Source organism: Hyperolius riggenbachi, chromosome 12 (genome assembly GCF_040937935.1).
Source record: "Hyperolius riggenbachi isolate aHypRig1 chromosome 12, aHypRig1.pri, whole genome shotgun sequence".
NCBI lineage: Eukaryota > Metazoa > Chordata > Amphibia > Anura > Hyperoliidae > Hyperolius > Hyperolius riggenbachi.
The window spans coordinates 215,259,689-215,275,703 of record NC_090657.1 but is presented as its reverse complement, the minus strand read 5'-3'; the positions used below and the strand labels follow the sequence as shown (position 1 = coordinate 215,275,703).

The 16,015-nt window shown below is 43.9% G+C and overlaps 1 protein-coding gene across 5 annotated transcripts in view; it reads left to right on the top strand.

The window, feature by feature from the left end:
- Positions 1-1,299: 1,299 nt before the first annotated feature.
- The window catches only part of DNAI2 (dynein axonemal intermediate chain 2), a 76,916-nt gene continuing 62,200 nt past the window's right edge, over positions 1,300-16,015 (top strand). For 4 of the 5 annotated variants that reach the window (XR_011025166.1, XR_011025165.1, XM_068262755.1 and 1 more), the window contains exons 1-2: positions 1,300-1,402; positions 6,604-6,791. Coding sequence is in view for 3 of the 5 variants with exons in the window: in XM_068262755.1 (XP_068118856.1) it covers positions 6,609-6,791 (183 nt within the window). In the remaining 2 variants the exon portion in view is untranslated. Of the gene's footprint in view, positions 1,403-4,577; positions 4,699-6,603; positions 6,792-16,015 lie in introns of all 5 variants that reach the window. The other variant, XM_068262754.1, reaches the window with a different exon arrangement.

The following is a 16,015-nucleotide window of genomic DNA, read 5'->3' as shown; positions in this document are numbered from 1 at the left end:
ATGTATTCATATAGCTGTGATATCTTCTGCAGCACATTACAGAGTACATAGTCATGTCACTGACTGTCCTCAGAGGAGCTCACAATCTAATCCTACCATAGTCACAGTCTAATGTCCTCCCATATTATTATGTATTTATATAGCACTGACCCCTCCTGCAGCACATTACAGAGTACATAGTCATGTCACTGACTGTCCTCAGAGGAGCTCACAATCTAATCATACCATAGTCATAGTCTAATGTCCTACCATATTATTATGTATTTATATAGCACTGACGTCTTCTGCAGCACGTTACAGAGTACATAGTCATGTCCCTGACTGTCAATTTAGTCACTCTAATCTTGCTATCAGAAACCCTAACCTGGTACTTAATGTTATCCCTTTTCCCATAAATGGACATAGCTGGAGATAGTAGGCCTTGGGCAGTAAAACATACAACTTTGGTCCTGGCGGTGGTTTTATTTATTAAGAAAAGGGTGTGGCTTGTGCTGAGGGGCGGGGCTTAGGGCACTAGAACTTCTGTGCCTACAGGCTCCTGAGCTGTAAATCCGGCCCTGACGTTTAGCATTGCAGAGTGCAAACATTTTTTTTTTTATCATGCGACTCATTGACTTGCATTATGCGCATTAACGCTGTCGTTTTCCGCAACGCTAGTGTTTCTGCTTAGTGTGCTCCTACTCTCAAAGGGTACTAATGCGTTTCGCAAGGGACACCTTCACTTCCTTGGGGTATAAAGATTGTGCTCCCCATGGATTTTTTTTTCTGTGACGCAATGGTATATGTATGGCCGGCCAGCCTAATGCTTTGCTGTAGAGTGTGAAAGACATCATTATTCCCTGAAAGAAACTGAAACTGTACAAAAAGTATGCATGGAATAGTCTTGTTGAGAGGAAGTTGCTTTTGTTTGCAAAAAATACATGGAAGCAAAATACAGAAACCCTGCCCTGCTGTTAATGTTTATGAAGAATTACGCAGGGCTAAAAGAAAAAAGAACTATAATTTGCGGATAGTGACCAGTCCAGAGTATAAAATTCACATACAGAAGAAGATGCTGGTTGTAAATAAGGCGCCATGCCGCCATCTAGCGGCAGAATGGAAGAACTACATGCTTCCGTGACATTTCCACGCCGTTTAAATTTAAATATTTCCGTTTCGAACACACGCGGGTTGTGTTCGGGAAAGTCTGCAGAACAAAGAAATCCGTTGTTAAGTCAGTTTTCCGGGAGTGCCCCTTACCATTTGCCACGTCCAAGATGGCGCAGCCCGGCTTCAGGCAGGCTTGTGCGCATGCTCAGTGCTAGACCGGCGCTTTCCGGAGTCCCTGCGTTGCTAGGAGACGGTAAACAGCCTTGATTCCGCGTTGGGGCATCTGGAGAGCAGATTGGCACCCGGTGATAAGGTAATAGACTGCAGGGCTGAGAGGTGGTGTGCTGTCTGCTGCTAGGAGGACTGGGAGTCCCAGAAATAGGGCAGTCCTCCTTTCCATGTGGGCAGGCTGAATGGCAATACCTGCAGAGCCCCTGATTGTTGTAGGAGTGCCATCTTCACTCCTGCCTGTCACCAATGTCTCCCTTTGGAAATGGAAGGATGAGATCAGATGGTTGAGCTTCACCTCTGAGTGTTAACTCGTCTTTTATCTTATGGTCCTTCCACGCCGTGCAATTTTCACTTCACCCTAATGCTCTCCGCTGAGCACCATAGCTCTCAACTATCCCTCTTTCGGAGGGACAGTCCCTCTTTGGGAGCCCTGTCCCTCTTTCCTCCTCATTTGTCCCTCTTTCAGGACTTTATCCCTCTTTGTATGTAAATATATATTTCTCTACTAAAAATGTGGTTGGCAATAAAATTTATTCCCATTCTTTAAATTGATATATTACTAATTTTAAAATGTTATAATGAAGGGAAATGAATCAGGATAGAAAGGACCAGTGTGGTTTGCATTATAATACAACATATTTTTCTTATGAAATCTTTATGGATTGCGTGACTAGGGGTGTGACAGGGGCGTGATCAGGGGTGTGGCTTAAGTGAAGGAAGGAAAAAGTTGGGCGGTATGGAGCACCAATGCATCCATGGCGTAACTACAACCTACTGGGCCCACCAGCAAATATCTGACAGCGAGGCCCCGAGCCTCCCCCGCTTCCCCACAATAAGAGACCTGCTTCTGTCAGCCAATGCAGAGTTTAAAGAGAACCTGAACTGAAATTAAACCATACACAGGTCATACTTACCTCCTGTGTAGTGTACTCCTCAATCTCTTTCTCCTCTCCTGCGTCCTGCTTGTCCACTGTGATCAATGGAATTCTCCGTCCTCCATTTTAAAAATGGCCATTACCTCATAACAGCTTCCTGGTCAGCACACTGTTACACTGTAACATCACCCATTTGAGCCATAGGGAAACATGGACATTGCCTTGCACATTCAGTTGTAACTGATGGCTGCTGATGTATAACTGACAGCAACTGGTAGATTTCAGTTCTGACAAAATATTGTCAGAACTGGAAGGGATCGCTGTAAGAAGAAAATGGTAAACATCTGGGAGGAACTGAAGGTGAGGTTAGTATGTAATATTCATTTGCAGCTACATCATGTGTTTATTTTAAATAATTTTACTCACTTCAGGTTCCCTTTAAAGAGGAACTTTAACCCAGGATTGGACTTCATGCCATTCAGTAGCTGATACCCCCTTTCCCACGAGAAATCGTTACCTTTTCTCTAATAGATCCTCAGGGGGGGTGTTGGCGCAATCACTGCACAAAGCGATTTTGTGAGCGTTTTTCCCATACCTTCCATTGTAGCAAAATCGCCATAAAAATGGTACAGGCAGAGCTTTGCTGAGCGGAAAGCGGACGATACGCGCTGATATGAACTGTGCCATAAGGATTCATTGCATAAGCGATTTTAGGGCGCTCAAAAAAAACGCAAAACACCCTAGGTGTGAACAAGCCCTGGTACATTGCAGAATGTACATCTCAGAGAGGAAGTATTTGACAATGGGCAAACACTGACAAAATAATCTATTAACCTCCCTGGCGGTCTATTAAAACCGCCAGGGGCGCAGCGCAGCACTTTTTTTTTTTTTTTTTTTTGTAAATCATGTAGCTAGCCCAGGGCTTGCTACATGATAGCCACTGTGCAGCGGCATCCTCCCACCCCTTCCAATCGCCTCCGGCGATCAGAGCAAACAGGAAATCCCGTTCAGAACGGGATTTCCTGTTTGGCTTCCCCCATCGCCATGGCGACCCGATCCACCCCACAGCGCTGCCTGGCACTGATTGGCCAGGCTGCGCACGGGGTCTGGGGGGGCCTCTAACGTGGCGGGTAGCAGCGAATCGGCGGCGAGCGGCGGCGATCGAGTTATTAGTGATGGGAATTCCGGCTCTTCTCAGAGAATCGGCTCTTCTGAATCGGCTTCCATGAAAGAGCCGGCTCTTACGGCTCTGAATCGGCTCTTAATTAAATATCACTAGACACCACTCAGAATCGGATTAAAAGCCCCGCCCCCGTCTCCATGCCAACTCCAGACTACTTCTCTGACTGAGGCAATCCCTCCTGCTACTGCTCTGCTCCGCCCCAAACACTCCTACAAGCTGCAAGAAGAGAACTACATCTCCCAGAATGCCTCAGCGACCTTTATTACGGAGCAAAGCAGAGCTAAAAGGGGCGGCTGAGGCATCGGCTCTTCTCAGAGTGAGCATCGGCTCCTCAGATTCACTTCAAAGATCCGGCTCTTAGAGCCGGCTCGTTCGCGAACGACCCATCACTACGAGTTATGCACACAGCTAGCAAAGTGCTAGCTGCGTGCAACAAAAAAAGTGTACAAATCGGCCCAACAGGGCCTGAGCAATCCTCCACGGCGGCTTAGCCAGGGAGGTTAATTAATATTGTAATAAAATAGGCAATTTTATTCATTATGTTATTTTCACTACAGTCAATACAGAGTGCCAGCAGCGAAGCGTTACACATTACATGCCTCTGGTGACATGACAGGTCATCTTCGCTCCCCTCTTCCGTGTAGTTCCTCGCTGTGCAGCCAATCACCATGCGGCTCCTGTCATCTGACAGGCATCGTTATCGACACAGAAAAGGAGCAAGAAAGACCTGCCCATCATCGGAAGGAGTTATGATGCAGCATAACGCTCTGCTAATGCTGCTCTGAGTTTACTGATAGGAGAATGTTGCTGGATAGGTGAGAGCTTGTGGGGAGGACATCTGGCCACACATTCCAAATATAAGACACACTGACCCCCCCCCCCCCCCCTTCCCAAAAACACACACCCTTAGGGGAAAAAAGGTGCGTCTTGGATTCCTAGAAATATATCTAACTCTCTTTTTTTAAAATGTTTTCATTGGATGCTAGCAACACAAGAAGCGAAATGCTGAAAAAACTCAGCATGCAGAACTTAGGAAAATCAGAATCGCTTGTAGTGTAAAAGAGCCCTTACGCTGCTATTTTTCCCCGATTCTTTCGCACGTGTACAACTGTTAGCAGAAAGCAAATCTCATATGCTGTAATGATAAAGATATTTATAAAAAAATAAATAACTTTTTTTTTTTTTTTTTTATAAAACAGACCTGAACTCAGAGCTTCCTCTCTACTCAAAAAGACAAGCAGCAGCATAATAACATTTAAAGAAAAACATTCCTTGTTACAGCTGATACAAATCTGCAGTGTGTCTACTTCCTGCGTCCATGTAAGCAGACAAAGGGTTAACATCCTGTGTTTATATATTTAGCAGTTCTGGTGTGGCAGAGGAGATTGCTGAGCTGACACAGTTAGGAGATCAAATTTCCCTTGTGATTAGTCACAGATGAGGGGGAATTCTCTAAATACAGGGTGCATTTCCATAAGTTTTCTTTCTATCCCGTGCAAGAGTTCAGGTCCACTTTAATTACTGGGGAGATTTTGTATAAGCAAAGAGAACACTTATGTGACATTAAAAAATGGTTCTCAATCCCTTTCCCAGTCACTCCTTATCGCCTTTTCATCACCTCAGCAAAGCTGAAGCTGGGAGCGACCTGAACTCTCTCCATTTCATGTCTCCTCTACCTAATTTGTTAGACCGTTTTTACAGCCCTAATTACTGAGTTAATAAAAATATGAAGGATTTGTCAAACTCAGGTGATGAGCAGTAAAGCGAATGTAGAAATGCATCGCTCTTAACTCAGAGACTACACGGGCAACAAATCAGGGTCAGGCTGTAGAGAGAGTGCACTTATACAGCAATTTGCATGTGCATTTTCAGAATATACTAAAGATGAAGCCTAACCCTGTCCTGTCTCTGATGGCTGTGCTTTCATTTTATTTTTAAAAGCTCCTATTGGCTTGCATTCAAATCATGGCAATCGTGATTTTAAAAAAAATCGCAATGGCAGCTATTTTACCATGATTTTAATGTAAGTCAATAGTAGCGTGTTTTTAAAAAACGAAGCTTGCTCAAAAATTACTCTGCGGTGCACCTCTGCCCTAAAGCCTCATTTACATTGGGTGTATTCGGAAACGGATTTAAGTGCATGATAAAAAAAAGTGTGTGTTCATAACGCGTTTTGGTGCACCTGTTTTAAGCAGACCCATGCGTTTTACATGCGCTTAAAGCGGAACTGTAGATACAAAATAAACCCATTGTTTCACTTACCTGGGTCTTCCCCAAGCCCCCAGCAGCTGTCCTGTCCCGCGCCGAGTCTCCACGAGCCTCCGTTCAAAGCCAGCGCAGCCCTGCCAAGCGTATCCTTTCTTCGCGTTCCTCCCTGCAATAGCAGGCGCAGTGGCCCGGCGGCGAAACATAAAGTATGTGGCGGTGGGAGAACGGAGGCTCGTCGAGAAGCAGGACAGGACAGCTGCTGGGGGCTTGGGGAATCCCCAGGTAAGTGAAACAATGTGTTAATTTTGTATCTACAGTTCCGTTTTAAACACACTTGAAAGTGTTTTAGTTCTGCATGTTTTGATATTTTGATGTAACAGTTGTCAGTGAAGATTTGTTTTCTTTAAAAAAAATAGTTTTTTCTTTTTTTAATTAGGAGTAAAAAATGCATCTCCCAAGCGCAATGCTGTGTGCTTCTACGTGTTATAAAAAGTGCATCCATTTAATTGCTCTGCGCTTCTATACACTAAAAAGCGCACCCATTCACTTGCGTTGCTCTGCGCTTCTATACACTAAAAAGCGCACCCATTCACTTGCATTGCTCTGCGCTTCTATACACTAAGAAGCGCACCCATTCACTTGCGTTGCTCTGCGCTTCTATACACTAAAAAGCGCACCCATTCACTTGCGTTGCTCTGCGCTTCTATACACTAAAAAGCGCACCCATTCACTTGCGTTGCTCTGCGCGTCACAGTGCAAAACACAGAAATCCATGCAACACCCCATTTCTCAAACGGTCAGTAGCGCAGCACGTAGATGTGAACGTGGTACATTAGAATGAACGGGGAAAGCTGTACCAAGCAAAGCACACAGCACAATGCGCTGTGAAAAGCATACAGCGTCCCTAGTGTGAACCAGGCGTAACTGAATCTTTTTTTATTTGGATGCAGATATTGCTCGTAGATTTGTTACTCTATAACTGTGTAAAGACTGATGGCGTTTCCTCTTCCCCTGCAGGCAGCATGGAGATCGTCTATGTTTACACGCGGAAGCGGAGTGAGTTTGGGCGTCAGTGCAACTTCTCGGATCGCCCAGCGGAGCTGCACGTGGATATCCTGCCGGACCCCTCGCAAGCGCTAAACTTCATAGAGAGGAATCCGTGCGACATGGGGATCCAGTGTGCCCACAACATGTCCGAACACGAGGTACCGCGTGACCGCACTGCGGCAAAGCTGGAGGCCGCCTGCGGTGTATTTTATTTCTTCATTCAGAACGGTAGAGGCATTCAGTGAGATGCAAATCCCAGCTTGCATGAAAATTCCATTCAAATTGTATGCTGCCCGTGAGTTTTTTTGGCAGATAGATGGCTCGATAGATAATTTCCAACAAGTCCGATTTGATTTTGATCGGTTTTCTCATAGAAGTAAATTGAAAACGATCGGAAAGTAAATCTACCCAAAAAACTAATTGTGTATTCCCAGCATTAGTGTTGGCCAATCAGGTGCACTATCTGCAGATCTTGATCAGCCCCATTCCTAGCTGAATACAATTTTCAGGCAAGCTGGAATTCCAGGCATCGCATTGAAGCATCAAAATTACTCGGTTGTAGAGTATTTTATGTTTTATTGAAGCTGATTTTGAATTGTGAAGACCTGCAGGGCACTGGATATTAGGTAGTCCTTTACTTGGATTCTAATGGTCACAAAACATTGCCCATAGCCAAGCAGCAGATGTGAGATAACATAAAAATGACCGTCCCAGGTGTTGTGCCGCTTCCTCCGAGGCCCAAGATGTCTGCCTGGCAGTTCTCACCAAATGGTTTAAAATAAAGGAATAGCTTTTGTTATGCAATGCCCAGCATGTGGACTCCCTCTACAGCACATATCAGTGAGTATGGATTCTACAGCACATATCAGTGAGTATGGATTCTACAGGACATATCAGTGAGTATGGATTCTACAGGACATATCATTGAGTATGGATTCTACAGCACAGATCAGTGAGTATGGGTTCTACAGCACAGATCAGTGAGTATGGATTATACAGCACAGATCAGTGAGTATGGATTCTACAGCACAGATCAGTGAGTATGGATTCTACATCACATATCAGTGAGTATGGATTCTACAGCACAGATCAGTGAGTATGGATTCTACATCACAGATCAGTGAGTATGGATTCTACAGGACATATCAGTGAGTATGGATTCTACAGTACAGATCAGTGAGTATGGATTCTACATCACATATCAGTGAGTATGGATTCTACAGCACAGATCAGTGAGTATGGATTCTACAGCACAGATCAGTGAGTATGGATTATACAGCACATATCAGTGAGTATGGATTCCACAGCACAGATCAGTGAGTATGGATTCTACAGCACAGATCAGTGAGTATGGATTATACAGCACATATCAGTGAGTATGGATTCCACAGCACAGATCAGTGAGTATGGATTCTACAGCACAGATCAGTGAGTATGGATTCTACAGCACATATCAGCGAGTATGGATTCTACCGTACAGATCAGTAAGTATGGATTCTACAGCACATATCATTGAGTATGGATTCTACAATACATATCAGTGAGTATGGATTCCACAGTACAGATCAGTGAGTATGGATTCCACAGTACATATCAGGGAGTATGGATTCTACAATACATATCAGTGAGTATGGATTCTACAATACATATCAGTGAGTATGGATTCCACAGTACATATCAGTGAGTATGGATTCCACAGTACATATCAGTGAATATGGATTCCACAGTACAGATCAGTGAGTATGGATTCTACAGTACAGATCAGTGAGTATGGATTCTAAAGCACATATAAGTGAGTATGGATTCTACCGTACAGATCAGTGAGTATGGATTCTACAGCACATATAAGTGAGTATGGATTCTACAGCACATATCAGTGAGTATGGATTCTACAGCACATATCAGTGAGTATGGATTCTACATTACACATCAGTGAGTATGGATTCTACAGCACATATCAGTGAGTATGGATTCTACATCACATATCAGTAAAGTATGGATTCTACAGCACATATCAGTGAGTATGGATTCTACAGCACATATCAGTGAGTATGGATTCTACAGCACATATCAGTGAGTATGGATTCTACCGTACAGATCAGTAAGTATGGATTCTACAGCACATATCATTGAGTATGGATTCTACAATACATATCAGTGAGTATGGATTCCACAGTACATATCAGTGAGTATGGATTCCACAGTACATATCAGTGAGTATGGATTCTACAGCACATATCAGTGAGTATGGATTCTACAATACATATTAGTGAGTATGGATTCTACAGTACAGATCAGTGAGTATGGATTTTACAGTACAGATCAGTGAGTATGGATTCTACAGTACATATCAGTGAGTATGGATTCTACAGCACATATCAGTGAGTATGTATTCTACAGCACATATCAGTGAGTATGGATTCTATAGTACAGATCAGTGAGTATGGATTCTACAGTACAGATCAGTGAGTATGGATTTTACAGCACATATCAGTGAGTATGTATTATACAGCACAGATCAGTGAGTATGGATTCTACATTACATATCAGTGAGTATGGATTCTACAGTACATATCAGTGAGTATGGATTTTGCAGTACATATCAGTGAGTATGTATTCTACAGTACAGATCAGTGAGTATGGATTCTACAGTACATATCAGTGAGTATGGATTCTACAGCACATACAGTATCAGTGAGTATGTATTCTACAGCACATATCAGTGAGTATGTATTCTACAGCACATATCATTGAGTATGGATTCTACAGTACAGATCAGTGAGTATGGATTCTACAGTACAGATCAGTGAGTATGGATTCTACAGCACATATCAGTGAGTATGTATTATACAGCACAGATCAGTGAGTATGGATTCTACATTACATATCAGTGAGTATGGATTCTACAGTACATATCAGTGAGTATGGATTTTGCAGTACATATCAGTGAGTATGTATTCTACAGTACAGATCAGTGAGTATGGATTCTACAGTACATATCAGTGAGTATGGATTCCACAGTACATATCAGTGAGTATGGATTCCACAGTACATATCAGTGAGTATGGATTCTACAGTACATATCAGTGAGTATGGATTCTACAATACATATCAGTGAGTATGGATTCCACAGTACAGATCAGTGAGTATGGATTCTACAGCACATATCAGTGAGTATGGATTCTACAATACATATTAGTGAGTATGGATTCTACAGTACAGATCAGTGAGTATGGAGTCTACAGCACATATCAGTGAGTATGGATTCTACAATACATATTAGTGAGTATGGATTCTACAGTACAGATCAGTGAGTATGGATTCTAGAGTACAGATCAGTGAGTATGGATTCTACAGCACATATCAGTGAGTATGTATTATACAGCACAGATCAGTGAGTATAGATTCTACATTACATATCATTGAGTATGGATTCTACAGTACAGATCAGTGAGTATGGATTCTACAGTACAGATCAGTGAGTATGGATTCTACAGCACATATCAGTGAGTATGTATTATACAGCACAGATCAGTGAGTATGGATTCTACATTACATATCAGTGAGTATGGATTTTGCAGTACATATCAGTGAGTATGGATTCTACAGTACAGATCAGTGAGTATGGATTCTACAGTACATATCAGTGAGTATGGATTCTACAGCACATACAGTATCAGTGAGTATGTATTCTACAGCACATATCAGTGAGTATGTATTCTACAGCACATATCATTGAGTATGGATTCTACAGTACAGATCAGTGAGTATGGATTCTACAGCACATATCAGTGAGTATGTATTATACAGCACAGATCAGTGAGTATGGATTCTACATTACATATCAGTGAGTATGGATTCTACATTACATATCAGTGAGTATGGATTCTACAGTACAGATCAGTGAGTATGGATTCTACAGCACATATCAGTGAGTATGGATTCTACAGTACATATCAGTGAGTATGGATTCTACAGTACAGATCAGTGAGTATGGATTCTACAGTACAGATCAGTGAGTATGGATTCTACATTACATATCAGTGAGTATGGATTCTACAGTACAGATCAGTGAGTATGGATTCTGCAGCACATATCAGTGAGTATGGATCCTACAGTACATATCAGTGAGTATGTATTATACAGCACAGATCAGTGAGTATGGATTCTACAGTACAGATCAGTGAGTATGGATTCTACAGCACATATCAGTGAGTATGGATTCTACAGTACAGATCAGTGAGTATGGATTCTACAGCACATATCAGTGAGTATGTATTATACAGCACAGATCAGTGAGTATGGATTCTACATTACATATCAGTGAGTATGGATTCTACATTACATATCAGTGAGTATGGATTCTACAGTACAGATCAGTGAGTATGGATTCTACAGCACATATCAGTGAGTATGGATTCTACATTACATATCAGTGAGTATGGATTCTACAGTACAGATCAGTGAGTATGGATTCTACAGTACAGATCAGTGAGTATGGATTCTACATTACATATCAGTGAGTATGGATTCTACATTACATATCAGTGAGTATGGATTCTACATTACATATCAGTGAGTATGGATTCTACAGCACAGATCAGTGAGTATGGATTCTACATTACATATCAGTGAGTATGGATTCTACATTACATATCAGTGAGTATGGATTCTACAGTACAGATCAGTGAGTATGGATTCTACAGTACAGATCAGTGAGTATGGATTCTACATTACATATCAGTGAGTATGGATTCTACAGTACAGATCAGTGAGTATGGATTCTGCAGCACATATCAGTGAGTATGGATCCTACAGTACATATCAGTGAGTATGTATTATACAGCACAGATCAGTGAGTATGGATTCTACAGTACAGATCAGTGAGTATGGATTCTACAGCACATATCAGTGAGTATGGATTCTACAGTACAGATCAGTGAGTATGGATACATAATGCTTCTTTATCTGGTCCTTTTTGCCAAGGTGCCTTAAGCCCCATCTACACGAAGCGATCCAGCGGCTCGATTAGCCGCCGGATTGCCTCTGCCGCGTACCCGCCACATCCCCACTCGCCCGCGCGTGCGTTGTAGTCGATCCCCCCTCGTCCCCGCCGGCGCCGCTTATCTTCCGCTCGATTCCCTGCCATTGTCCCCTCGTTGGGAACGAGCAGGGAATCGGCGGTGGCGAGATCCGACCTGTCGGATCTTATCAATCGAGCCGATTGATAAGTCACATCGCTCCGACGTAGACGGAGCATTACACATGCCACACTTGTTGTTTGTTGATATATGCAGTAAGAGATGCTGTTATTCCCCCCACCATCCTCTGCGCCAAGACCACCCAAGGCTGCCACAAAAAGAAAAAGAAGGTGAAACAATCATCAGACATTGGGAGGAGGAAGGCGCCCCAAAATATATCAAACCATTAAACCACAGTTTAAAAGGTACGAGGAATTTAAGTCAGAATGACGCATTCCGTAGTTAAAGGAAACCTAAAGTTATTAAAAAAAAAACAGTTTAACTTACCTGGGGTTTCTACTGGCCCCCTGCAGCTGCCCTGTGCACCGTGAACGATCCTCCGGTCCCCTGCAGCGACTCCGTTTTGTTTTCTGGGGAGAAGGGGCGATTGCTGGGGACCGGAGAATCGTTTCGTGACAGCATGTGCATGGGGTGGCTGCAGGGGGGCAGCAGAAGCCCCAGGTAAGTGAAACTGTTGTTTTTTTAATTACTTTAGGTTCCCTTTAAAGTGAAGCAGAGACGAAGTACCCTCATGTATTTTACCATATATATCAGTAGGAACATTAGAGTAAATTACCCTGCTGTCTGTTTAATCCTTCACTGCTTAGCCTGTTTGTTATCAGCCCTGATAAAATCCCAGACTGAGCATTCAGTCTGGCTTTGCTCAGGAATCATTATAGCTGAGTCATTATAGCAAAGCCAGAAGGGGGCAGGTTTGGGCTTAAAAATACAGCAGAGAAGACAGACTCCGCTATAATGATTCCTGAGCAAAGCCAGACTGAATGCTAAGTCGGGGATTTTATCAGGGCACTTTGCCAGCCGCGTGTGCTACCTGATCGCCGCCATAGCGCGGCGATCCGCCGCGTGCAGCGGCGAAAGAGGGTCCCCCCAGCCGCCCGAGCCCTGCGCAGTCGGAACAAATAGTTACGGCCAGCGCTAAGGGCTGGATCGGAGGCGGCTGACGTCAGGACGTCGGCTGACGTCCATGACGTCACTCCGCTCGTCGCCATGGCGACGAGGAAAGCCAAACAAGGAAGGCTGCTCATTGCAGCCTTCCTTGTTACTTCTGATTGCTGGAGGCAATCAGAAAAATGCGTCGGGAGCGCCCTCTAGTGGGCTTTCATGCAGCCAACTTTCAGTTGGCTGCATGAAATAGTTTTTTTTTTAATTAAAAAAAAACACCTCCCGCAGCCGCCCTGGCGATCTTAATAGAACGCCAGGGTGGTTAAAGGACAACTGAAGTGAGAGGGATATGGAGGCTGACATATTTATTTCATTTTAAGCAGTACCAGTTGTCTGGCAATCCTGCTGATCCTCTCCCTCTAAAGGTGGCCATACACTGGTTGATTTGCCATCAGTTTCGACCAAAAGATAGCTCCCTCTCTGATCGAATCTGATCAGAGAGGGATCGTATGGCCACTTTACTGCAAACAGATTGTGAATCGATTTCAGCCTGAAACCGATCACAATCTGTGGAGCTGCGCCCCCCCCCCCCCCGCATACATTACCTGTTCCGGCCGGCGCGGGTCCCCTGGTCCACCGCTGTCTTCTTCTCCGCATCGGCTCCCGGCTGGCATCTTCTCCCATCACCTTCCGCATCACACATCCGGCATCCGCCCTCTATTTGTACTTCCGCTGTCACTGCAGTGACACAGGAAGTTATGCCGGATGCCGTGATGCGGAAAAGATGCCAGCCGGGAGGTGACAGCGGGGACTCGCGCTGGCGGAGCAGGTAATGTATCTCCGCTGTATTGCGTCGGTCGTCGGGCATTCAAACGCCGCTATTGACGCACTCCCAACCCGCCGGCGACCGAGAAAAACCTTCCGCACGGATGGATCGACGGGAACGATAGATTTCGGACCGAAATCCATCGTTCTGTCAGCGGTGTGCGCGGCGATTTCACGGCCGTTTCGATCACTGTGATCGAAACGGCCGTATTTCGTCGGAAAAATCGTTAGGTGTATGGGCCCCTTAATACTTTTAGCCATGGACCCTGAGCAAGCATGCAGCAGATCAGGTGTTTCTGACATTATTGTCAGATCTGACAAGATTAGCTGCATGCTTGCTTCTGGTGTGAATCAGACACTACTGCAGCCAAATAGATCAGCAGGGCTGTCAAGTAACTGGTATTGTTTAACCTCCTCAGCGGTATTCCCGACACTTTGTCGGGCATACCGCTCTGTGGCCCCAGGAGTCCCCCATAAATAAATGTGCCTAATGGCTGTAAATCCTCCAGCTAGCACTAGGCTAGCTAATAAGAGTGTCCGGCACCCCTGGATCCCCCCGTTTATACATTACTCAGCCTGGATCCAGCGATCGCTCAGCCTCCCGGCACAGCTCTGGTCTCTCTATGGGGAGGATCGGGTTTGCGCATGATGTCATCTGCGATCCTCCCCATAGTGAAGACCGGAGCTGTCCAGGGAGGCTGCGCTGATCGCTGGATCCAGGCTGGGTAATGTATAAACGGGGGAGCGGCGGGGATCGGAGGGTGCCGGAGACTTCTTCTAGCTAGCCTAGTGCTAGCTAGAGGGTTTATAGCCATTTATTTAAAAAATCGGGCAAAAAGTAACAAAACCTCCTGAGCGGCGTAACGCTCAAGAGGTTAAAGAGGAGCTGTTAGGTATAAGGTCTCAGAGAAGATAAACACATATATCAGTAGCTAAAGATTGGCTGTACTTACATTACATATGCATTTCACTGTCCACGTTTGGATTTCACAGAATTTGTATATAGTATATGCAGAGATAGATGCTCCTGACAGCTCATGGCAGGCTCCATGTTTTTCTGTCAAATGTGTGGTCATGTCCTGCCTGCTTCCTGATCACAGAAAAGCTTGTACTAAATAACACAGTGTGCAGTGAATATTAATGAGCCATGTGGCTAGGAACAATAGCTGACTCCTGCAGTGTACTCTGCCCGGAGATTTATCAGTGCTACGCGCTGGACTGATTACAAGCTGCTGTAACGTCTCATTAGCAGCCGAGGGGAGGGCCCCAGAATGCTTTGCAGTATAGTATGCAGCTTGCGTCCTTATGGGTCTATAACAGCCTTACTGATAAGCACACATCAAAGGTAACTGAGATTTTTATCTTCACTAATGGCTTTTGGGCTTCCTTCTAAACTGTTTAACACAGGAGAATAGAGGTTTAAATTAGCTTCTGCAGCCTGACAGTTACTCTTTAAAAGGAAATAAATATGGCAGCCTCCATATGCCTCTCACTTCAATTGTCCTTTAAAGGCAAAAAGAGCGGTAGTTTATGTGTAAAAACAAAAACGGACAATGCGTTTCAGGGGAGTGAACCCACTTCCTCAAGGCCGTAAGTAATACTTGGAGCAAGAATTGCACTGCTTGGCATGCCGGTAAATATGTGCAATACTTGCCCTAAGACACTATTCACTGACCTGAGGGAGCACGTGTTTTTTTTTGTTTTTTTACAAATAAGCCACCTCCTTATTTTACCCTAAACTATTTATTTCTCACCCTGACTGAAGCTCCTCTTACCTTTTTAAACTGTTTTGAAGTGTTTGTATACTTTTTGGAGCTCCTCCCTCCCAAGTTACATTACGACCCCTGGGGGGTGGTTAACAGTTGTGGCCTCTAATAGTCTCCTTCTTCGGTGACCTTGACTTTTTTTTCTGGAGAGCAATCAAACTGTATATACAATCAATACAATCTGGGCTCTCATATAGAGGCCAGGTCGCTGCCACCGCAATAAAGCGTGCGAATGCGCTAAGTCTAACTCTAGCTAAATCCTGTGGGAAAAAAGGTTAATTTGACAACCTTTCTAGAGATAGCAAAACTTACAATATTAATAACAAAACAGTTATGGTAACATGTCTACGGAGATATGAATTAGTTTACGGAGATTTTTCAGAACAGCACTTAGACGATTTTTAGTTGTTTATTTAAAGAAATAATGCAGAACTAAATATAGCAATAGAAACAAATCGATACAGAAATAATAAGGGTTCAATATGAAAATAATAGCTGATTACAGTCTGAGCAGTTTTTCAAGTTGTCGTGTCCTTTGCGATAATGAGTCCAACAGAAGATATGAAGTCCAATTCTGGAAAGTTCTGTGGAATGGATATAAGTCCTTTGATAATATAGCCAATCCGGTATGGTATGGATGGCTGCAGC